Source organism: Hyalella azteca, unplaced genomic scaffold (genome assembly GCF_000764305.2).
Source record: "Hyalella azteca isolate HAZT.00-mixed unplaced genomic scaffold, Hazt_2.0.2 contig1765, whole genome shotgun sequence".
Lineage (NCBI taxonomy): Eukaryota > Metazoa > Arthropoda > Malacostraca > Amphipoda > Hyalellidae > Hyalella > Hyalella azteca.
Window position 1 is genome coordinate 117,234 of NW_025932066.1, and position 25,214 is coordinate 142,447.

At 37.2% G+C, this 25,214-nt stretch overlaps 1 protein-coding gene across 1 annotated transcript in view; it reads left to right on the top strand.

The window, feature by feature from the left end:
- The window catches only part of LOC108682986 (sodium bicarbonate cotransporter 3), a 58,152-nt gene extending 51,139 nt beyond the window's left edge, over positions 1-7,013 (top strand). Inside the window, exon 15 of the mRNA XM_047883950.1 lies at positions 6,832-7,013. Coding sequence (XP_047739906.1) covers positions 6,832-6,955 — 124 coding nt within the window. The 3' untranslated portion in view covers positions 6,956-7,013. The remainder of the gene's footprint in view (positions 1-6,831) is intronic.
- Positions 7,014-25,214: the final 18,201 nt, after the last annotated feature.

Here is a 25,214-nt window from a genome sequence, read left to right on the forward strand (position 1 = left end):
CTTTGTCTTTGTAGACTTGAATAACAATTGTGCATAAGTTGAGTGCGAGTTTGTATGATATTATTCATAAAATACGTGTTGTGTTCTCATAATGATCCCACAAAGATGCTTGCACGAGTCCATAGAACGTTAGATGACCACGTGAGGAAACTTGCGACGAGTGCCTTGTGTTGTCATGTGTGTGGCCATCTCGTCTGTGTTGTTAGCTCGTCTGTGTGGTTAGCTCGTCTGTGTGGTTAGCTCGTCTGTGTGGTTAGCTCGTCTGTGTGGCCAGCTTATCTGTTGCCTGTTAGTCCAATGTCAACGCGTAGTTTTAGAGCATTAGTTTTTTTAAACCGAATAGAATACACTGTCTAGCAAGGTTCTCTAAAAAAGTTTCCAGTAAAATTTCTTAAAGGAGCATTCTAACATGATTTTTTAGCTTTGAAGAGTTTTACTTGAAGAAAGGCAATGAATATATTACTAAAAGGTTATATTAAGGCCTTATAAAAACAATTGAACAATGGTGTCCTAATAAAAACAATAAAATATTGTAAATGATTTTTTTAGTGAATCACAACAATATCCGATCAGTATTTATATTTCTATATATTTATTTTTATTTCTATCAGTAAGATACGTTGGTCTGATCAGCATAATCTGAACATCGTTTCTACTGAATAGCGGCGAATTCAATGCGATGGTAATTCAAGTGTCATGAGGCTATAGTGTTGACCAGTATGTTTGTTTGTACATGTATACCCATGACCAATTTCGATGGAAATGGTATAATATATAGGTTTCTGATAATGAAGGCAAATTTAACTAAGCTGTTGTATTACTTCCTGCTAGCGCATTAATTAAGTATTGACGGTAATCGCTGAGGTCACGCGCCTGTTCTGCTCATCCTTGTTCAACTGTCCTCTTACCAGCTTCTCCTTCTTAGTTGTTCGCTTGTCAAATCGCCCCATTCAGTTTTCTCCTTACCAAATAGTCCCATTCAATTGTTCCCTTGCCAATTCGTCCCATGAAATAAGTCCTATGATTAGCTAGTAATGCTCTCGGCATCTCAAGTTGTTTTTGTCGTAAGGAATCAGTGATTGAAATATGCGCAGTAGCTTTGAATGGATTTAGCTAAATGCTACATATTTTATTAATCACTATAGAATTTCGCATGGATGCTAGATAAAAGATTTCTATTGAGCTTTGCTGGATAATTTCTTGTTCACTTTGAATCCAATTCATTTAAATTCTTGGTTCAACTTCTGGAACAAACTTCGCATTCTCATGAGTTTATTAATTCGAAAACATGTTATTTTGCTGTCTGTTTTCATCCTTCACTTCAAAAAAAGCCCGTTCAGCAAAACAGTTTTCGTCCCAAATAAAATTTAGGGCCGCGTCAGCCGCTGGGCGGCTCAGACCATGCAGATCGAAGCTGGGGCGGCTCAGACCAGAAGCTGGGGCGGCTCTAAATTTTATTAGGATGTATTCTTCTCATCAATATACCTGTCTTTGTTCTTAATTTTCTGTGCTTTACGTACCTAATTAGTGGGCATTGTATATGGACCACAATGCCTGAATATGAGTAGTGTTTAATTAAACAGCGATGCCTAATAAGTGAGGCTGCGTTCTTATGTCTAGTTAGCTATTCATTTTATTTCTTTTTATGATTTCATTTTGTTATTAGCTATTCTTTTCGTTATTAAGCTGAGACGCCAAGAAGACTCCACCACAAGAGCGAGGTGAGAGCAACTCTTATTGTTGCCTTGTGCCTGTATTGCACCGTTGCTCTTCACTCTCCACTATTAAAATATGTTTTTATTGTATTGTCATGAGGTGGGTGGAAATGCTTGGTGTGGCAGTAGCCTAAAATGTACGGGTCTGTCGAAGTTCTGGGTCGCCATCATTCCTAATCATTCCAGGACATTTGGAACTTATATGGTTTCAGTGCGTAATTTGTCCCATCTTCTACAATAAAATAAATTAAGATAAAATTGGCACCTTAGCGCCGAATTAATCTTGTATCTAACTTATGTGTACACATTATTTACTTATGTGAACACATGATTTACTCATGCGTACACATGATTCACTTATGCGTACACATGATTTACTTATGCGTACACATGATTTACTCGTTTTCAGTTTTTCCGGTGCTTCAGCTGTTGAGGCTAACGACCATCAGTAACAGCGACTTCGTGCGATCATCAACAGTTTATTATTAGATTAACCCGTTAACTTCACCTTAAGAACGTTATCTGAGTTACCCTAACGGTGACCCAAGAACGTACAGAGTTCAAGGTTGCTGCCACACTGCAAGAATCCCTACTCTTCAGATCAGTGTATACAAACTGAGGGTTAATTACATATAGTATGTATTTAAAAATTTTCCGGTGGGATTGAAGATGTTGATCTTTAAATTTGATCATATATATCACGATGAAAACTTCCTTTTTATCGGTAATATTTCTGTACGGAGTAAAAGGCTTATTGTAATACATTAAAATTATCAACGAAGGAAACAAGTTTGGAAGTAGTACTTTGATCAAGAATCTGTTCAGTTTTTGCATGTATTTTTGTTACGTTGCACATTATTTGTAGTTATCATAACTCTAAATATTTTTGTATTTATAACTGTAAATCTTAACTGTAAATGTTGTGCCTGCTTGATAAATAGTCACGGCTATTGTTATTGATATGTAAAACATTATTTAAATGTCACACCTGACACGTGTGCGGCCATCTTTTCATTGCTGCCTCTTTTCCTGTTCCTTGTTAATGTATTGCGTTAATACGCAATGGTGCACTATACGCACTTGTGTGTAATAAAGTAGATTCTAACTTCAATGCACCTCTAAATTTTATTAAATGTTTTCTAAGATTTTGGTTTCTTAAGATTAACTTAACTAAAGTAGCTATTATACTCATAGTAATGACAAAGCCGATAATATTCACCATATTTTCAATAAGACATGACGGTAGAGTCGGCATTGAAACATAACTGAACAAACAGTAGCGATATCCTATATTCTGTCACTAGAACTCACGTACGTGGGTTCGACATCCCGTTATGTAAAGGACTTGTTCTAACCCATTTCTCCTAGATCCTAATTACCAAAATGGGGGTTTCATACACATTAATAACATGTGGTTCATAACCATTCATGACATTTAGTTCATAACCCTTCGTTACTTTAGTCACTAAAGTAGGTATACACTAAAGTTTAGTGTATACCTACACTTGGTATAGGTATATGACATGTATAATGATTGGTGATCCTCCCGGAAATGTAGAAATGAGTGCCTTGTGAAGTGCCACACATAAGTTCCACATAAATTTGTGAGTGTTCGCTTTGCATGCGAAAAGCCCCGGGTTCGATCCCCGGCACCTCCAGTTCTTTTGTTACATTTTCAGTTTATTTTTTCATCGTCATGAGAAGTCGCTTAAATGAGTCCCTTTAATCAAATGTGCATGTTGCATATTTAAACATCTTGTGTTTACTATTGAGGTATTTATAAATTTGTAGTACCACAGTTTACCGAAGACTTGTATTATCTATGTAGAGCGTTAAAATAATGCAGTTTAAATGCTTTTTGAAGTTAACAACAATTAGCCTGATTTGTTCGGAATGTTCTCGTACTTCCTTTTCTTCTCTACATGCTATTTATTATTGGCATATTTACGTTACTACCTACATTTGTTATCTTAATGTTGTGATCTTGGCGTTGCTGCTATCCTCTATTTATCTTCTTACGTTCCCTTTTATAATATTACCTTTCTTCATATGTTTATGCCTGTCATCCGTCGGCTGTTGTGTAGATATTAATGCAATTTCTTGCAATAGTTATTAATGCAATTTATTGCAATAAATATTAATGCAATTTCTTGCAATAGTTATTAATGCAATTTATTGCAATAAATATTAATGCAATTTATTGCAATAGATATTATTGTAATTTCTTGCAATAATATCTCGTGTCGTCGGGACTGCATAAACCTTATGTATTTTATCACTCAGAGAAAATAACGTAACTTTCCAAATAGCGATTCACTTTTAGCCTTTGTGTGGGTCATCCTGACCCAGTTTAGCTCGGCACAAGAGCGTATCAGGTTTACGGCCGCTCTCTGCTTGTATTGTGGGTCAATATAAGTGTGTCTCTATATGGACATTGTGGCCCATCAATTTTTTTGAGTGATATAGTCGACTCTTTATGTAGACTGCATGTATACTCCTGTATATATTAGCTTTTTGTTAGTTTTTTTCAATAAGTCGTACTAAATTCTTCGTAGGTGTTGGAATCTTCCAACACTTACGAAGAATTTAGTACGACTTATTGAAAAAACTAACAAAAAGCTAATAAATAAAACTAATTCTCTGGTCTTTAACAAAACTTGCTTAAGAGAAGAAATTCTGCCAGCCTATACTAATATCCTGTATATATGTGTACCGGTCTACATGTATGTATACTCCTGTGTGTGTACCGGTCTGCATGTATACTCCTGTATGTATTACGGTCTGCATGTATACTCCTGTATGTATTTATACGGACTCCATGTATACTTCTAAATACACAGCCCGGTACCTTTTAAGTAAGCGGTTCTGATAAGCTCTTATCAACTAAGCTTATTGATTACAATTAATACATAAATAGCGTTACCGTGTTTGACTCTACAATGAATTAATGGCTCTACTCGAGTGAATAAATATTATTTGTGAACATTTTTGCATTGCGTGATCACTTGACACTGTGAATAATTGTACGGTGAGTGAATAGCTTTAATTAATATAAATGGCTACTAATTAAGCATTTCATGTGGAGTTGTCCAGGTATTTGAGCCTCGTGCGGTCACTTGTGTTCACTGCGCCAACAAGTTACATACATTTTTGTTTGCTCTGCAGAAAATCGCCGCGTCAGAAAAGAAGCCTACAAGAGATCAAAAATTTCCAGTATGTAGCCCTTTGTATTAAACTCACATCTTGCCTCTGCTTTCACTGCTATTACCATTGCCTTCATTTCAAGTTGTCTTTGTTTCCATTTCAAGTTCATTTGCCTTCACTGCAGCTTCCTTTGCCTTCACTGCAGCTTCCTTTAATTGCCTTCACTGCAATGTTGTCGCTCGTTCAATTGTGATTGAGTTGCAATCCGTACGTGAGATCCCCGCAAGTGTAGCAATATTGCAAGTTCTGAGGTATATTCATCTAAGAACTGCAGGACGTGAAATAGAACCTGACAACCAACTCTTAATTGTATCGAAAACTCACGTTTGTGAAGAATTAGGATTTTTTATACCCTTTGGCTTGGAATCAATCGAGATGTTCGCCTTTTTTTGTGTAATTTAAATTGGGGTTCGAAGTTGGTAACAGATTTAATAGAATCGCTTTTGCTGCATCAATATTTTTGATTGTGGTTACGGATTTGATGTTGCATAGTTGAAAATTAATTTATTTATGAGCAAGCATAATAGGATATTTTATGCCTGGATTTTTTATTTGCATTATTAAGATCATGCAATTCGACGGTGTTTTTTGGTCACCATCGGTAGTTTGTTTTCTGCTGGACCAGCACGACGACATGTTCTCTTTTAACCTAAAACTTAGTCTCTATCGTATAATTATAGTTATCGGTGCATTTCGACAGCAAATGTTATTCTATTATTAAAATGTTTGTCGATAGTGGTATGTATACAACGATGTATGTTATGTTTGAAATGAAAATGTTTCGGCTGGCTCTAAAACGGACATAAATTTCAAAGATTCATGCGGTGTATAAAATAACCCTATAATTCTTCAAGGATTGTAAACAATTTCACCTGAAGAATTAACTCCTTGACTTTATTGGAAGAAGAAGTCAAATGAGATCACTTAACGAAGTTACAACGAAGCTTTCCACGGTGTCCTGCAATGAAGATATCGAGTCAACAGCTTCTTCCCGGGAATATTGTCACATCGCTAAATTTTGTTTGCTTTTGTTTTCTTTCATTCGCTAATTTTTAGCAAAACCTTGCACTATTTCCACCTACATTTTATTTGTTGTCGCACTTCTCGTAATTGTACCTATAATATCGTTCCTTTATCCTTTGTATTAAACTCACTATATATTATGGTAATCCTGTACTCACCCGCACTAAGCTTTTTGTGTTATTAAACGAGCAATTTTTATTAATTATTTATTTAAGGATTAAATCTCTTAAAAAATGGCACTTAACCTGGTCTCTGACGTCATGCACTGTTAAATAATTTTTAATCGTCCAATCTTAATTAGCCATATTTTTCTTTAAACATTATTGAACATTTTTCTACCTCCTTTGCCTGGCACGTATTCCGTATATGCATTCAATGTTTATTGCTTCTCACTAAATTTACTTTTAACATTTCAACAATGCGTGCCTCACTATCGCACCATTGTTATATTTGATTACGTCTAATATTGTATTGTGAATTCTGTTAGAATTAGACAGATTTAAATTAATTATGCATTGTTTTAGAATGATTTACCCTTGCCTAGAATGAACTTTGAAATTTAGCTGACGTCACAGACGTAAATTTGTCGTAGTGACTTACTACGAATAATTTACTAAAACCGGGTACTGTGTTATCATGCCTCATGTGATATTAATTATTCCAGTATTTTATAGTTTCAATAATTCTGCACAATTCAATCATGCCTCAAATGATATAACTTACTCCAGTATTTTATAGTTTCAGTAATTCTGCACAATTTAATTTTATTCTTGTATTATATATGAGTTTATATTTGTGTTGTGCAGCCCGGTATATTATAGATTCAATAATTCTACACAATTTAATTCAATCTTTGTATTATATTTGAGTTTCCGTTTGTTTTGTGCAGCGCGCGCAACCGCGGGACGAAAAAGGACGCGCAGACAGCGGAGGAGCGGCGACGTCTGAGCGTGATGCCCGAGGATGAGGAGGGCGAGACCGAGGGCATCACCATCAAGGTGATCCAACCATAAGTGCGCACCATATGCATCACCATCAAGGTGATCCAACCATAAGTGCGCACCATATGCATCACCATCAAGGCTGTCTCTTATACACATCTAGATGTGTATAAGAGACAGCTATACGACACCACTTGAAGGTTGAACTAACACCCTACACCACTTGAAGGTTGAACTAACACCCTACACCCCCACAGGTGCGCACCTTCATCAGCGACTTCGCCGTCATCATCGCCATCCTGCTGATGGTGGGGCTGGACATGCTTATCGGCATCCACACGCCCAAGCTGGAGGTGCCCAGCAAGTTTGAACCCACCTGGGAGGGCAGGGGCTGGCTCATCATGCCCTTCAATGGTGAGTGAACCCACCTGGGGGGCAGGGGCTGGCTCATCATGCCCTTCAATGGTGAGTAAAATACTTTTCCTCAATAACTGATATTGATATATTGCTATTGATTACTATTACAATTTGATAAGAAGCGGGCGTCTGTCTGAGGTCGAAGCATTCTCAACTGTGCGCTAGTAAAGTTTGTGCGCTAGTAAAATTTTTTAAAGAGAATTACATTAGTGAGCTGGAAGTGAGGGAAATACGAGCATGACCTTTAATTTCCATGCTTATTATTACAATGTCTAGTAAAAATCCTGAGGTTTAATTCATGACTATGAGTTGCAGTAAATAGTTCACTGTATAGATATAATTGGCATAACCGTTACTGTGGACAAGAATATCTCACTGTTAGGAACATGATTGAGCGCAATGAAAGGAGTGAGTGAGTGAGTGTGTATATGAGCAAAATGAGGGATGGAATGCAATTAGAAAAATGAGAGATTGAGTGTAGTGAAACACATTGGTGAGAGCGTGTGAGTGAATGAGTAACAGCAAGTGTGGTGTAGGTAACCCGTGTGAGTAACAGCAAGTGTGGTGCAGGTAACCCGTGTGAGTAACAGCAAGTGTGGTGCAGGTAACCCGTGTGAGTAACAGCAAGTGTGGTGCAGGTAACCCGTGTGAGTAACAGCAAATGTGTTGCAGGTAACCCATGTGAGTAACAGCAAATGTGTTGCAGGTAACCCGTGGTGGACCGGTCTGGTAGCGGTGTTACCAGCGCTGTTAGCCTGCATCCTGATCTTCATGGACCAGCAAATTACTGCCGTCATCATCAACAGGAGGGAGTTCAAACTCAAGGTACTCATCTTATTCAGGCAACTTGACAGTTATCCATCAGGAAACATCAATTTTATCTTTTATTCACCAAGCCACCTTTTTATTTTATCCAAGCCACCTCATCTCATACGCTCTAACTTTTGACTAAATTTATAACGTGAAGGGATCATTAATATTATCTCTAGGCACCTCCCATAAATCTTGGATGGCTGATCAAAATTCACCTGAATGGCACCTTGAATGGCTGATCTTGTGCCACCTGGGCCTGTTCTGTGCGGCTGTGCTCGTCTTACTCAACTCTGTAACCCTGTGTCCCCAGAAAGGTGGAGGGTATCCCCTGGACCTGTTTTGCGTGGCTGTACGGTACTCATCTTACTCACTCTGTCCCCAGAAAGGTGGAGGGTAACATCACCATCAAGGTGATCCAACCATAAGTGCGCACCATATGCATCACCATCAAGGTGATCCAACCATAAGTGCGCACCATATGCATCACCATCAGGTGATCCAACCATAAATGGGCACCACACGCTGGCAAGATCAACATACACAAATTACGCTCGTATTTATCGCTATTTTCATTAAGGAATGTAGAGGGAAAAAATTAAGTTTCACGAGGTAACGATCCAGACAAATTTCTGTCACATACGCAACTACCAGACGTTATCTAACAATGAATTACAAATCATCAATTATGAGTATTAATAATAGATTAATAATAAATTAAACAACTATTGTATTAATTATCCGGTGTATTGGGCTAACACAGTCACGATACACACGCTGCCTTACACGCCTCCAGTTTGTGTGTTGTACACAAGGTATTGTGTACACACAGTATTAGCTATTGTGACGTGTGTATTGTCTCAACACACGTCACAACACACGAGGTAACAGCTGTGTAGTGCACACTATACAGCCCTGTGTGCACAGCTGTTTATACGAAGCAATAATTTTCAAAGCCTGCAATAACATTTATTCTGGTTGGTGTAGCCGTGTGTGCTTGAAGGTCTCCTGTATATATTTGAAAAAAAAATATATTTAATGCCTTTATAATTTGTAGCTTATATTTCTCGTCTTCCATTCATTTGACGCTCCATATATATAAGCTGTGACGTGCAGAGCTTCCCTTGCTTACCCATGAGGGAAAGCCCTCGGGCTGCGAGGGCTCATCTTTATAATATAAATTCCAAGAAAATATAAAATAATGTAAAAAAATAAAATTTACCTTTTAAACTAATTTAATTTGCCACAAAAAGTAAGACGATGACGTAAGAATCCGCTTTACAAGCTTTGTGTAATATGTTTCTCTAAGCTATCTACCTTCTTTCAGACGGCAGTATGTGACGATTTTAAAAAACTGAGCAGCTTAAGTTTTATTTCTTAATCTATTCATGCCTCGCGTAATTTATTTGCCTTGTTCTAAACTATCGCTTTTTATCAGAAACGTAATATTTAAGACTAAATGTCTGGAAGAAAGTTGAAAACTTCCCTTCAAACCGAGTCTGTCCGTTCACCATTTCACCCGTACAGTGAGTGTTGCTGTAGGGCTGGCTAGTTAAACCACCTTATCCTCTCCGTAACATAAGTTACGTTACGTTACGTTAGTAAGAAGCTTAACCTTGAGTTTAAACAGCTACTACACACAGTCACGTGAATGGGACTTTGTCCAAATACCGATGCACTTTTCGCCCTTGTGTGTGTCATCTTGACCTAGTCAGGCCTGACAAAAAGTGATACGTCCTCTGTCGAATTTGGAAATTGTCGAAGGGTGTCGAATTTGGACATTGTCGAAGTGTGTCGAATTTGAACATTGTCGAAGTGTGTCGAATTTGGACATTGTCGAGGACATTGTCGAAGTGTGTCGAATTTGGACATTGCCGAAGTGTGTCGAATTTGAACATTGTCGAAGTGTGTCGAATTTGGACATTGTCGAAGTGTATCGAATTTGGACATTGTGACTCGTTCATTTTTCTAAGTGGGTAGCTACTTCCAACTTGGTGATCTTTTCGGCAGCTTAAATTTCGTATTCAGTATTCTTATTCTGGATAATCTGAAAAACGTTAAAAAAGCCGAAGTGCGTTTAAAAATAGAACGCCGATTCAGTATTCAAGTAAGGATAATTCGAGATCAGAGTCAGAAGTAAGTTAAAAAAGCTAAAGTACGTTAAAGAATAAAACGCACAAGTACTATCTTCTAACCTGTATGTCAATATTGTTTTATTTATAAATTATTTTAATATTGATTTCAGAATTTTTTTTATTTAATGTCCACTGAAACGTAGATATGCGTAGAGCTGCCATCAGTACGATATATTATTAGTGCTACTTACGATCATTCGTATGTTAGTCATTTTATTAACTGGCTTCCGATTATAATTTGTATTGCTCGCTGCACTTAGTTAAACTATAATAATTAGACTGTATTCTATAGATGCAGTGTTGATGCGCAGTGTAAAGAAATTGTTAACCTTACAATAAGTTACATGTTTTTTTATTATGAAAAGTTAGTGTGGAGGTAATGTTGCCTCAGCATGCATGTTCATTAAACATACAGTGAATTCTAAATTTCTAATGCATAGTTGAGCTTACAAGCGCAATATTGCTTTTTATGCCGTCAGGACTCATGTCATATAATGCTTAATGATGTCATGTGATGCCATATAATGTCAAGTGATGTTATATGTTGTCATGTGATGCCATGTGATGCCATGTGATGTCTTGTGATGCCATATGATGCCATGTGATGCCATATGATGTCATGTGATGCCATATGATATATGATGTCATGTTGTGTGTTGCCTGCTGGAAAAATTCACTCCTCTCTTCACCACCACACTCCTTCATTGCCTGCACGCCTCTCCACAACACTCCCTTCATCACACTGTCCACTTCACCACACTCTTTCTTCACACCACACTCCCTTCATCACACTTTTCACTTCACCACACTCTTTCTTCACACCACACTTCCTTCACCATACTCTTAGTTTTACCACACACTTCCTTCATACTCTCCCTACACACTCTCTTTTCAGACACATTGTCGTGTATAGCTTCGATCCCTTTCTGTATTTCCTTTATTTTGTTCATTGTAGTTCTCCCGTGTTTTATGTACTATTCAAAGCTATATTTTTTTTTCTGCGAAGGCCTTCAATAAAAGCGTTTTTTTTTTCTTCCTAAATATGTACACCTCACGCTTGTTTTCCCATCAATCAGAGAAATAAGCGTGTCTTTTACCTGATATTGGTACTTAATTTTTTACCTGATATTGGTAAATAATCTTTTACCTGATATTGGTACTTAATTTTTTACCTGATATTGGTAAATAATCTTTTACCTGATATTGGTACTTAATTTTTTACCTGATATTGGTACTTAATTTTTACCTGATATTGGTAAATAATCTTTTACCTGAAATTGGTACTTAATTTTTTACTTTATTATGTCTCTTGACCTGGTTTGGCATGACAAACCGGTGCTACGCGTAAAAATTGCTTCACTATTTGGACCTTATTTTTATTTACAATTTTTTTATCATTTCGTAGAACCTTAGTATTTTTTTAAATTATTTTTTATCATTTATTATCGGATCAAATATCACATAATTGTCCTATAACTAATTATTTCACCTTATTTTCTTTGATAAAAATGTATATTGTTCCGTTCCCGGTCCAAATACCGGGTGTAAATTTTTAGTATGTGCTGTTTTTGTGTAAAACATTATTATATTTTTCTGTTAAATCAATTGGCCGGTTGTTCGATAGCCCTTCATTGAAGGAAAGCTTTGAATATTGCACCAGTGTACCTCTGGTTGGCTTACGTATGTATAACTCTATATCTTTGGAGATATTTTTAATTATAGTAAAACCTACTCAGTAAACCTTTTAGTTTGCTTGCCCTATCTTCCTCAGTCTCTCCTGTCTCACTTGAATCTCTCCATCCTACACGCAAGACTGCTTAAATGTAAGTATTTCCAGCCGCCATGTAAGTCTTTCCAGTCTCCAAGTAAGTCTTTCCAGTCTCCAAGTAAGTCTTTCCAGCCTCCATGTAAGTCTCTCCAGTCTCCACGTAAGTCTCCAGTCTCCACGTAAGTCTCTCCAGTCTCCACGTAAGTCTCTCCAGTCTCCACGTGAATCTTCAGTCTCCACGTAAGTCTCTCCAGCCTCCAAGTAAGTCTCTGCAGTCTCCACGTAAGTCTCTCCAGTCTCCACTTAATTCTCTCCAGTCCACGTAAGTCTCTCCAGTCTCCACGTTAGCTTCGTGCTCGCGTTTGCCTGCCTTTATGTTGTCTTATCGCTGTTGCGTATATAAATTATTTACGTTTAATGTTTACAAAACTTATTTTCAATTATGAGTTCTCATTTGATTAATTTTAACTCAGCACTGGCCTTTTATTTATTCTCATTTGGTATTTCTTTGCTAAAAGCCCTCATAAGTTCATGTGCGTAAAATATAATGAATAATATGTAGATTGCTACATACACCCGTAATGCGTAAAATTCATGTGCGTAAAATATGATGAATAATATGGAGATTGTTATATATACCCGTAATGCGTAAAATTCATGGGCGTAAAATATGATGAATAATATGGAGATTGTTATATATAGCCGCTCGAGGTGGCCGAATGGTTATCACCAAGATTGGAGCAGTGAGTTGGAGGCTCGAAACCTGCAGCTAGTTGTGAAAATTCTACTCTGAATCTTCTAGTAGGCCGTAGGTTAAAGTTATCGACAGACAAACACTGCAAAGCTACTATTTATATGATAATCATGATATTCGTAAACCTACAACTATAGTGAATTAAACCCTGGCGCTTCATTAGTGTTGAATATACATACGGAAAAATTTATATTTGAAAATATATTGGAAAAATATTCATTAATGAAGGGAACAAACACATGCATAAATAATTGGAAAAATATTCATTAATGAAGGGAACAAACTCATGCATAAATACATAAATATTTTAGAAATAAATAATTAATTTTATATTTTCACACGAAGACATTAAATCCAGAAGATGGTCTCATATTTTGAAATGATGGCTGAATTTTCTAAGTTTGTAAATCTTAATTATGAGGATTTGACGCTATCTGTGCACGAGTCATTCTCAGAAATCAAGATTTAATAAAATTGATTTAAATGTTATTAAAAGTTATTTAAATAATCTTGGCATGAATGCAAGGAATTAGTGCTTGTCATATAATTGATTCTTTTCAATTGACAATTGAGGATCATTCTTGAATCATTTGTTGACAGTATAAAGTCAACCGCTTTGTTGAACTATTGAACGTATGTCATCAGCTATGCATAACATTTTGTTGCTATAACGACACGACGTATTTATTATACAAGGGATTTAGGTGTTACTATAACAACACGATATGTTACAGGGGATTTATATATGTTGCTATAACGACACAAAATGTTACAAGGGATTTAGGTGTTACTATAACAACACGATGTGTTACAGGGGATTTATATATGTTGCTATAACGACACAATATGTTACAAGGGATTTAGGTGTTACTATAACAACACGATATGTTACAAGGGATTTATAGGTGTTGCTATAACGACACAATATGTTACAAGGGATTTAGGTGTTACTATAACAACACGATATGTTACAAGGGATTTATATGTGTTGCTATAACGACACGATATGTTACAAGGGATTTAGGTGTTACTATAACAACACGATATGTTACAAGGGATTTATATATGTTGCTATAACAACACGATATGTTACAAGGGATTTAGGTGTTACTATAACAACACGATATGTTACAAGGGATNTATCTCTCGCCAGAGTTGAAGAGACATGGCTATCTCACCAGAGTTGAAGAGACATGGCTATCTCTCGCCAGAGTTGAAGAGACATGTCTATCTATTGTAAAAGTTGACATGGTCATCTCCTGAATGATAGAGCGACTTCATTTTTTTCAAGTCATATGAATCAATGAAGTGGTTTAGTAACCAGCATTTAATCCATTTTATGTGAATAGCTTTAATAAACTATGTAGGCTTGAGTTAAATATGGCAATAACGAGTCAATGAATGCGTCGTCAGGTGATGACGCATGTGTCGTGCCGAAATCGCGGAATGTCAGATTCTATGGAATCGGCAGCCTGTTGCCGAATCTATAAAATCAGCGATTTCTATACTATAATAATCTGAAGTTAGGTCAGTCAGCCAAGTTTTTTTATATTTAAATATGAAGAAACGACCTAATATTTTATAAATCTTACTGTCGATTTATATTCTAACTCTAACGTCCGATTTTCTGAATCAGCAACGTAATGCCAATTCTACAGATTCGGCAACTCCGCAATTTCGGCACGACACTTACAAGGGGATGACGTATGTAAGCTATTTTATCAACTGGTAGTTTAACTGCCAATCAGACTGATGTCTAATGTAATCTAATGATTACGATAGACATCAGCAAGGCGTTCGATGAAATCCCGTACCCTCTACTTATAGATAAAATCTATAACACTGCGCTACACAACAACACCAGACTCTGACTTGCCTTACAGGCGGACAGTTATTCGTACACTAAAATGGCAAGGCATCACTCACAAAGAACATACCGAAAGGAGTACCTCACGGATCAGTCCACTCACTATATTAACCCTCTTCAATTTTTACATGTGTTGACATAACAGCCCCTCCAGACTACATTCACATTTCATCTTACGCAGATGACATTAAAATTACATCAACACACACCAATGCAAACACATGCTTTACGCAAGTACAACCTTACATCACATGAATAGAGGGCTGGCTAGCATGCAACAGACTCAAAGTAGCCTCCACTAAATCAACAAGCATATAACTTACAAATCATACAAATGAGCATCAACACAGACATACAGTTATCCTAAACAACACCATCATACCACACACACATGAACACAGGATTCTATTTGTCGTATACAACATTTTCATGTCTCGTTCCACACATACAGAACATCAGACAAAATGCAGACCTAGGCTAAACACACTCAGAGCTCTCACAGGAACAACATTAGGACAGAACAAAGAAAGTCTCGCACTAGTTTACAAACAATGTATACGCTCAGTACTGGACTATGCCCAGTTCAACCTGGGCACCCTTAATCTCACCCACACTTCACAAACGCCTACAAACCATACAAAACACCACATTCAGAATCGCTCCTGGCAGCATACAAACCACACCAGCCAGCCATGTCCATGCGGAAACCAAAGTCCTCCTCCTGAAATAACTCCTAAATTTGAAAGGCACCCAATTCCATGCATCAGCTCTTTACAACCCCTTTAGCCCCTGCCATCTCTTTCAACATTTTTTCCCCTACACCCAGACAAATGGCCAACACTATACAACTACCATCATACAATACTTAACTCCTTACCCCCACCTGCAGACACAGCCAACTTCATCAACATATATACATACATCTAACCCGGAACGTACTCTCGAATTTGCAAATCAACAATATTATAGATGACATACCGCCAGACATCAGCCATAAAAAACAGCGGCTTAACCGTGCAGATAGGATGCAACTCGATCAGTAGACTCCGCTGTGGTCACCATCCCTCACTATACTCCTGCAAATACCATCTAGACAGCACTCAGTCGGACATATACCTTCAATTTCATTTCACCAATTTCACCATCAAACATCTGCACGCGTGCCTGGAGCTGGCAGCACCCAGTCTTATGGTCGGCAACAGGGTGGCCCAGTGGTTACAGTTCAGAGTACCAAGATTGGCGCAGAGAGGCGCGGGTTTGATCCCAGCTCTGTGCGCCAGTTTCTGGTCTGTCACAGCAGAATTTGAGCAGTAAGTTGCGAGTTCGAGACCGCAGCAAGCTGTGAATGTTCTGCAATGTTAAGAATCGGCAATAGGCCTACAGCCTAATAAACGCTGAAACCGCTATTATTATTAACACATCGGTCGCGCGACTTAGGTCCGTACAGGCTCGGGTTGCGGTTTACCTGCACTACGCGGGCTTCCTGGCACTGATCTCGAGGATCATCAACAACAACTGGTAGCTTGTTACTTCCAAACTCATTTCCTAACGATGGTTAGCATTAATTATTTTAATGAAAATCCCTCACATGATATGAAAAAGGCATGATATGTGTTGAAACTTTTTCTTTAGAAGAATTACCCTAAGACTGGCCTCGCTTCTCTCACTTCGCGAAATCACTAAACCTCAAGTTACTCTCACCTTTAAAGCAACGTGATTTTTAAAACTCAACCCAAGCGGATCACCCGCAAGCTCAACGAACTCGTTCATTGTTTGCGAATTGACAATTAATAGGCGAGAAGTGCGTTCGTCATGTAGGGGTTTAGTTAAGCTACCAGCCCCTAGTCAATGCCCTTTTGTTTGGCGGTTCTCTCACTTGTTTACATTTTCACTTAATTTACCACGCCATTGATGTTTATGCGTGAAAAATGGTATCATTGATTAATTTTTAATAATGTAACTTTCTTTAGCCCTATAGGAAAATTCTTATAGCACCCTTCTGATTAGAGAACCACTGCTGTGCACAATTAGTTAATTAAATTATCTAATTATCAGTTAATTTAATTAACTATTTATCAAATAAACGATTAGTTGAGCCGTGCACAAGACTTGACGTGGCTTGCACTCCATGCTTCGGTTAATATTTAAAATGACAGCTGACAGAATGAGTTAATTTCGAAGTCATGTTACCTTATCACAATTATAATATCACGCGCGCTCCAGTCAACGATTATATCGCATATCTACTGATGTCGTTATAATAAAATACTAAGCCCATAACGTAACAAAAATTAGGTCTTCAATCATTACATGTAGCACATTGTTTCTAGTCTTACGGCTTTTCTGGTGTTTAAAAACAATTGAATTATGACGTCTGATGTTGAAGTTTCTTTAATAATGTTGTTAATGGTTTTAATTCTTGAGGAAACATCACATAAATGTTCGGTGAAAATCGCAGACCAGAAATGTTGATACCAGGATACTAGTTTAAATAGTTAATTTGAATACAATATGATCTTGCGGCGCTGAGACTGCGGCCAAGTTGTAATCATGCTCCATTCACCAACGACATCACATTATTTCACATATTTCTGGGGCTCGAACCACGACTCACAGTTTTAAATCTCCTCGCGCTTGGCCACTTTACGAATGGATGGTCGACCGCCACATGCACCGCAGTCAATAGGAGTGGCTGAATTTGTGGGATTATATTTCACTTATATTTTTCATTGAAGTTTATCGATGTTGCTGCTCATGTAATGACCTGCTGACATGTCTGTAGTGAGGTGTAAAATCTCTAAGTGCGAGGATGGATAAAAGTTTCATCGAAATTGCACACATATTCAAATTAATTTCCAAATTCGTCCCGTTAGCAGGCAGATAATCTGTGCTAACGTTGTGGTAAGGGTAGTAAAGAATTCGTATTTTAATTAATGGTAATAAGGAAAAGAAATCGTACTTTAATTAAGGGTAATAAAGAAAGCCTCCTCTAATTTAGGGTAACAAGTAAATCCTCATTTAATTAAGGGTAATAAAGAAATCCTCTTTTAATTAAGGGTAGTAAATAAATGGTACTTTAATTATGACCTTTACTATGGGTGAAGATGTTCAGGAAAATTGCCACTATGCAGAAAATTTTTAGTGAAATTTATAATTTAAGCTAGCGGTAACTTCAGTGAATGCTTTTTAGGCGGTAACTTCAGTAAATAATGCTTAGCATTTTCTGAGTTCAGTTTACTCTAAATGTTGTAGTTTTCGTACTTGAAGCTGTTTGATGTGGTAGATTTAGATAGCGTTTTCATTAAATTTATGATAGCATTAAATTGATGATCATTAAATTAGAAGTAATGTCGCTTGGTGAGATCAGTGGCAGACGTTGTATTGGAAAACTGTGTGCGTTAAATCACTTTTAATCTGCCTACAACAAATAATATCGTTACCCCTAAAAATTATTGCTGTGGAATAGAGGCGAGCAGAAATATTGTAGGTTCATAACTGAAAAAAATGTGTGGGTCGAACGAAAATTTATTTAATCTCATAATGCAAGAACGAGGTTATATCCTTTTTAGTACATTTGCTTCTGTTCTCGTTACCGTTTAATTAAATATCGAAAATACAATTAATATAAATAAAGTCAATGCCTGACGCAGTTCCATTGACACGTAGTAATTTATTGAAATTTTTTTAAACTAGTTTAAGACTGAACTCGTCGGTGTTCTTTAATGTTGCTCACAAGCGTGAGAGACATTTTTCTCTTTGTTGAGACGTGTTGCCAACTAAAGATGTTTACTTAATTGAAGTCACATGAAAAATCTAACGGGCTTATTGTAGCGCAGTTGTGTTTGTCGAATGCTTTTAGGCAACTTATTTGCATGCACGTTATGCGTTACGCTCAGTTAGTGAAGCCAGCCCTACGATTTTATGGGCAGTTAGTGAAGACTGTTTCGCCTATTCAGTTAATAGAGTTAATGGGCAGTTAGTGAAGACTGCCCTGACTAGTTACTAGAGTTAATGGGCAGTTAGTGAAGACTGCCCTGACTAGTTACTAGAGTTAATGGGCAGTTAGTGAAGACTGCTCTGACTAGTTACTAGAGTTAATGGCAGTTAGTGAAGACTGTCCTGACTAGTTAATGGAGTTAACTGGCAGTTAGTGAAGCAATTGAGCAGCTCTCCCAGATGTTGGTGCAATGTTGGCATGTTGTGATTGCAGGTATAATGTCGACATTGTCTGGGTCATGAAGCACGAGATCGACATGTGATTGTAGACATGGACATTTCATGTAATAAAATGTGTGGTGAAGAATGTAAAAACAATTTATTCTGTGTTTATTGGGTGATCAACAATCCTCATGTAGAAGTGATCTGATTGGCTGTGCCACTCTGTAAAAAATTTCCCAGAGTCTTCGTGACTTCAATCAATGTTGTTCCCGGTGCGGAAAAAATATTTTATGATAATATTTTACACGATAAAGAAGGCCTTAGTGCAGTGGTACCCAACCTATCTGGCCTGCGTGCCACACTGGTAATGATGGAATATCTCGCCGGCCAGAACATGACGGAACCAATGAAATCATCATATAACCAGAGACTATAGAGTGGGCGTTGACATATTATTCCTCATGGGCACCACAGATGCGGTCTCTTGAACTGAACTTGAAAAAAAAGAGCTTCACTTGCAGCCCATGTGTGGGTTGCCCGCGGCTCGCTGGCCGCAGTTTTGGAATGACTGCGGAGCATCCATTGCATAAACGAGCGATTTTGAATATCACGTACCACGGATAAATCACTTTTTGAATCCACGAATGCGGTTTAGAGGCCGTGAATCAAGCATAAATGGTGTTGATTAACTACAAATTGTATTTTTATAGCGATTCTATGACATCATTAAGCAATAAATTTCATACACGGGGACTGACGCATTACACTTGTCCAGTGGCGGTAACTTCCGTTGTCAAGCTTCTGGGTACGAATAAAATTGACGATGCGGTTAATGTATCCGCATAGACAACGTGTTCGACCTTTATCCAATAACTGTACCTTTTGTTGCCAGACCTTCAGGTACGAATAGTATTGGCGACAGTGAATGTAAGGAAAATAATCCAAGTTTACGGCGTCCGTCAATGAGAAGACGACTTAGTGTTTGTTTGGGACGGCAAGTTAGTTTTGTAACCAAGGCCGTTCATGGGGTGTTGTTGTTTATCAGCTAAACGTTGATGTGCGAATTATTTTCATAGAATTGTTGTTTCCTAACATAGCCTAAGCTTGATGTTTCAGCTTTCTAGTGTCCATCAATATGATAATAACTAGGATCTCGTTGACTGTATATAAATAGTTAAAGGCTATCGCCTGCTGATTGATGTTTGTCCGCCTTTTAATAGGAGTTACTGAGTTCAATAGGCGTAGTTTTATGCCTATGGATATAGGCGTACTTGATGGTGATAGGCGTTATATTAATTATATAATATAAATTAATTCATAAGAGAGATCAAAATCTCGGTCATTTATTTTCACAAATCTAGCTCAACAAGTCTGATTGCTTGCCGATTGTGTAACAGATATTGAATACAGTCGTTTAGCAGAGGCACAGAGGCTGGCCACAAACTCCCAAATAAGATTTGGAAGCCAAAGTCTAACCTCAGCTTACAATTACTGCACTCATGACAGTCACAGCGCTAGAGGCTGTAGACACTCATGGTTAATTCAACCATGGTAGACACTAGACTATGCTGGTTAACAAAAAGCCAATAGCGCCGTAAGTCTTCAGCCAATGCATGCAGACTCTCATAAGCAGGTAGTTCATCTGACCTGGCCTCTTCTGGCCTTACCTAATCACGATGCTTCAACTCTAAACTTTCTTGCAGTGAATGACTGCTCTACCTCCTCACTTACTCCGTTCCTCCACTTTCCCGTAGCCGATGAGAGCAGATTATAGCCCGTTCAGATTTCGTATTGGGTGAAGAGATAAGGCAACGTGAGTAGGTTAGTCCAGATGTAGTCATGATCATAATTTACCTGAGCAATGTGAGCATGCTGAAGTGATGATGGTTGTGGCAATCGGCGCTATGGCTTTAAGTTCTTTACTTTATATGTTGTCAGCCATCTAGCGTGCTTACCCAAGGTAAAGAATATGAGCTGAAGTATAAAGTTGAGCAGAGATGACCTCCGACATGCATCATGTAAGTTTTTCAAGCATATTCTGACATAGTCCATTTTTAGCGAATTCGGTGAATGCAAAAAAAAAAAAAAAAATAGCGTGGGCAAAATTCAATCGTAGTTATGAACAAATCGTTCACCATGTAACATTCTTCACTAATAATACAAATAAAATTATTATAATACAGATTCACTTAAATTAGGCTGACAAAATTTCATTGGGCACACTAAATAGGGTTCTTGCGCTTACATTAGTGGTGAGCACGATGATACAATTCTCATTTTCCATGTGGAGGCTGAATTTCTGTACTATTTATAGTATTCAAATTCTCTTCGAGCACGAGAGATGTAGACGGATAATGCCTTGCAAAAAAATAAATTGAGCCTTCAAACATAGGGTTTGAAAGCTAATGGACACTGTTAGGTAAGAGGTTTGCCAGCGTGGTGTCCCACTGTAATATTTCCACTATAAGCATTAAGGTATCAGATTATTGAGCTCGTGTTGGATAAAATCAAGCGGAAACGTTCCTGCGGGTAAAACCCAAGGGGATGTAAGCTTTTCGAGACAACTTCGGCCCTCCTCGTGGCTTTGCAGCTCAGAACTCTTGAGCAGAAAACTTGTTTTTCGTTTATATTCACCAAACAGCAAATTTATTGAATATTAAAATCTGCTCTAAGGCCAGCAGGAGAATCGTAGTGAGCGATTAACAGATTTAAGATAAGAGGGTATGATGTCGGCTAACTTAGTGCATTCAAATTGTTGCCAAAGCTACCATATTATACTGGCTCTCCTCGTATGGCAATACTTAATAAAGTATGGAATAAGAAATCGTTTTTATCGATGCCTTACTTCGAATTTATACAACACGTTAATAACGAAAAGTACTCTAAATTCATTTTATCTAAACAGAATCGTGCACCTTATACCTACATAAGTATAGGCAAATCTCGCTTCTAGTTAATGAACGAAATCTCAAATTTTTTAGATTTCTGCTGTATTTCTGTAATTGACGAATACTGGCTAGAACTGCTTTTCCTTGACACTGAATTTGGAATCCGGCCGCGAGACCGGCCGCGGGTCTGGCCGTAAATTTGTCCGAGACGTGTCATTTTGCCACACACTCTCACTAATGTTGGAAAGTGAGTTTTAGTGGTATAATCATATAATAATATCACCATCTGAACGAAAATATTGATTGATAGGCGTTGAACATAGCAAAAAAAAAAAATTACATACCGTAAACACTAAATAAATTTTTTGTAAGATAATTAAATTAATTTAGAAGCCTAATTAAGAAGATTTATCAAATATAAGGTTCGTAAACCAAATTTAAGATTCGTTTTAAAATAGGTAATTAAGTGTGCAATAAAATAACCTAGTCACCCGAAGACACACACGCGCCGAATTGACACTTTTTCGAACTCACCCGCAAAGTCCCACTATTTCTTCAATGCCGAGTTGCCGACCCTTCTATTCTATTCTATTAGTAGAGAGTAGACTCTAACGTGCAACACATGTCTGCCTTTGAACAGCAGATAATTCCCTAGATTCCGAACGGAACTGTGTGAAATTCAAAGCATAGCTAATTAATATCAATGCGTCCCAGAAGGAAAACTGAACAGCAGCTCATGAATGCCTCAACTCTGAACGGATCAGCATGAAATTTATAACATAATTAATTAATAAGACACCGCAGTAGAAATCGTCACAAATTTTTGCGTTGTGTCTATTTATATTAAAAAGTTACTTTCAAAAAATTAGATTACGCTATGCTAGGTTATGTGAATATATATGTTCGGTAGAGATATGTTAGAATTGGTAAGGTTGAGCTTTTTTATTAATATATCATAATGATCTACTATATATTTGCTTAACCTATCTAAGCTCAAACTATCTTAATCCAACCTAACCTGATTTGTTACGCGTGAGGGAAGGCTGAGGGAAGACTGAGGGGAGGCTGAGTAATCTCACTGAAGATTGAGGAATACTATTCGTTTAATATTGTGCTGACGATTTTATATTTGACTGAGGCTTCCCTAAATGTAGGTAGGGTAATAGGGTATGCAGGTCCGTGTTTCAGTTTATTTAGTTTGATGTCAACATGTACGTAAAATAGGCCTGCGAACAAAAGTTAGACATTAGAACATGACATGAGTAAAATATTTCATCGACATTATTACAAGGCATGGGTAAAATATTTCATCGACATTATTACAGCAATACAGGGCATGGGTAAAATATTTCATCGACCAGGATATCATCCGCAGAATTACTACGAGTTTAATTTAATAATGACTTCCCCTAATGCATCTCTGGATTAATTTAATTACCCTAATTTAAATTCAAGTGACAATTTATGTTTAATTCATATCTAGTCTGACCAACTCATCTTTCCACTTTATCAAGACAGTAATTTAGGGGATTAATCTTAAAATCCAACTTAGTCCTTTTGATCATTACATTTTAATCAGTATTCTAAAAATTCATAACATTTACATTCTTAGGTTTCCTCCAATTAAATCAATGTAATTGAATATCTTATCTGAACAATAACAAGAAATATTTTGACTTCAATATCATTGAACCTAACTGTATCAAAATCCACACTCAAATCCTAATATGAGTAACAACTTAAGATTGAATACTCAATAATTCTCAACGGTCAAATTATTTAAATTTATCACTATCATCCATCAGCAATCACTATAACATAATCAAAATCAAATTTAATTAATTTAATCATATTATTTAGATTCCCGAGTCACGGTCTAAGTACAGTTCATTCTGTTATATTCAAATTCTTCTTGCAACAGTTCAACCAATATTCCCAAACAATAGACATTAAAGTTTAATAAAATTCATCCCATTCTTTCCTATGAAAACAATATTAATGAACATTAAAGAATCCTCAATAATACTGAATCAAAATGGATAAAAATAGCAATAATGAAAACATTAAGTTAATAATCAAAATTATCTACTATTGAATAGGATCAGAAATGTAATACATTCTAACATGATCTCTCTAGCCATTGGAATTTTGTTTCATAAGCAGATCTGTTCAGGATTGAAATACTTCTGCGCTAGTTTGTCGTCAAAATTTTTTTCACGTCTAGGACAAATTTACGGTCGGACCCGCGGCCGCAGGACTCCAAACATAAAAAAACCTAGCCCCTAGCCAATCAACGAAAACCTCGCAGGTTAGGTCCAGTTAGAAACAGGTTCCATTAAAAACACAAGAAAAAACCTGGAAAACCCATAAAAACACTAAGAAAACCTTTCCGGCCGCGAGACCGGCCGCGGGTCTGACCGGAAATTTGTCCGAGACCTATTTTTTTCGTTGTTATAGAAAATTTTTTTCGTAGACAATGTGCTCAAGAGCTTTATTTATTTGTCAAAGTTTCAACTGACAAGTAAATGATTTAAAAATCTGTGATAATTTCTCTCGCGGCACATTGCAAATAAAATACATTATATTTTATGTTTTTTCTGCTTTTTAGCTTTTCGACGATTTTGAATTTTTTCTCAAGAAACATTTGAAGAGGATTTATTTGATAGCTGTCACATAGAAAATCAGAGTCAAATAACGAATTGAAAAAAATTTTTTGATCCACATTCGTGATCATGCTATATATCCGTAATTGTCACAGGAGAGTTTATACCCTTGGTTCCGAATTCTGACAGTTCCCAGTGAGTTTCGTTTTGACCGTGAAAGTGAGAAGACGTGCTGTGTGTTATCCCAAAGCGCAAAGTGATATCTGCACTCTGCAGATCATTCTAGACAATCTAGTCTTCTCAAAGTCAAATCTCTTTGAAAAATAATTAAAAATCCTAAAGCAGAAAATTTATCATGATGAAAACTAAGAAACATCCAAGTCTGGGATCAAAACCACCAGACAGCCAACCGACTACTTCAACTTCAAGGATGCCCAAGGGAAAAGTTGACAACCTAAATGCTCACTCTTCATCAGCCCCAGTAAAAACAGCCTCAAATCTTCCAAAAGACCAGGAAGAAAAGCAAGTACCAAAGCGAAAACGCCACCACCAAGCAAAGAAATCTGAATGCACTGAAAATAACAGTAAAACAACTCTGGACAAAACCTGCCAACTGAAAAGCCAAACAAAATATGATCAAATAGCCTTCAGCATTGAAAGTCTCACATCTATAGACTCAAATCCTGAAGGAGTTTTGTCATCAAGCACCAGCTCATCAAAATCTGACCTAACTGCTGGTGATATGAAGGGTAACACTTAAAAGCTGAAGACGCCGAAGACGCTGAAGTCGCTGAAGTGGCGAACGATTGATCGATGGAACGCCGCGGCTGAACGAATTCCGCGAATTTGCCAAGAAGTAAATTAACGTTTTTCATTATCCTATGTTGAAAAATTGGGCACTCAAACTACGCATATCCCCTTTTTGTGTTCT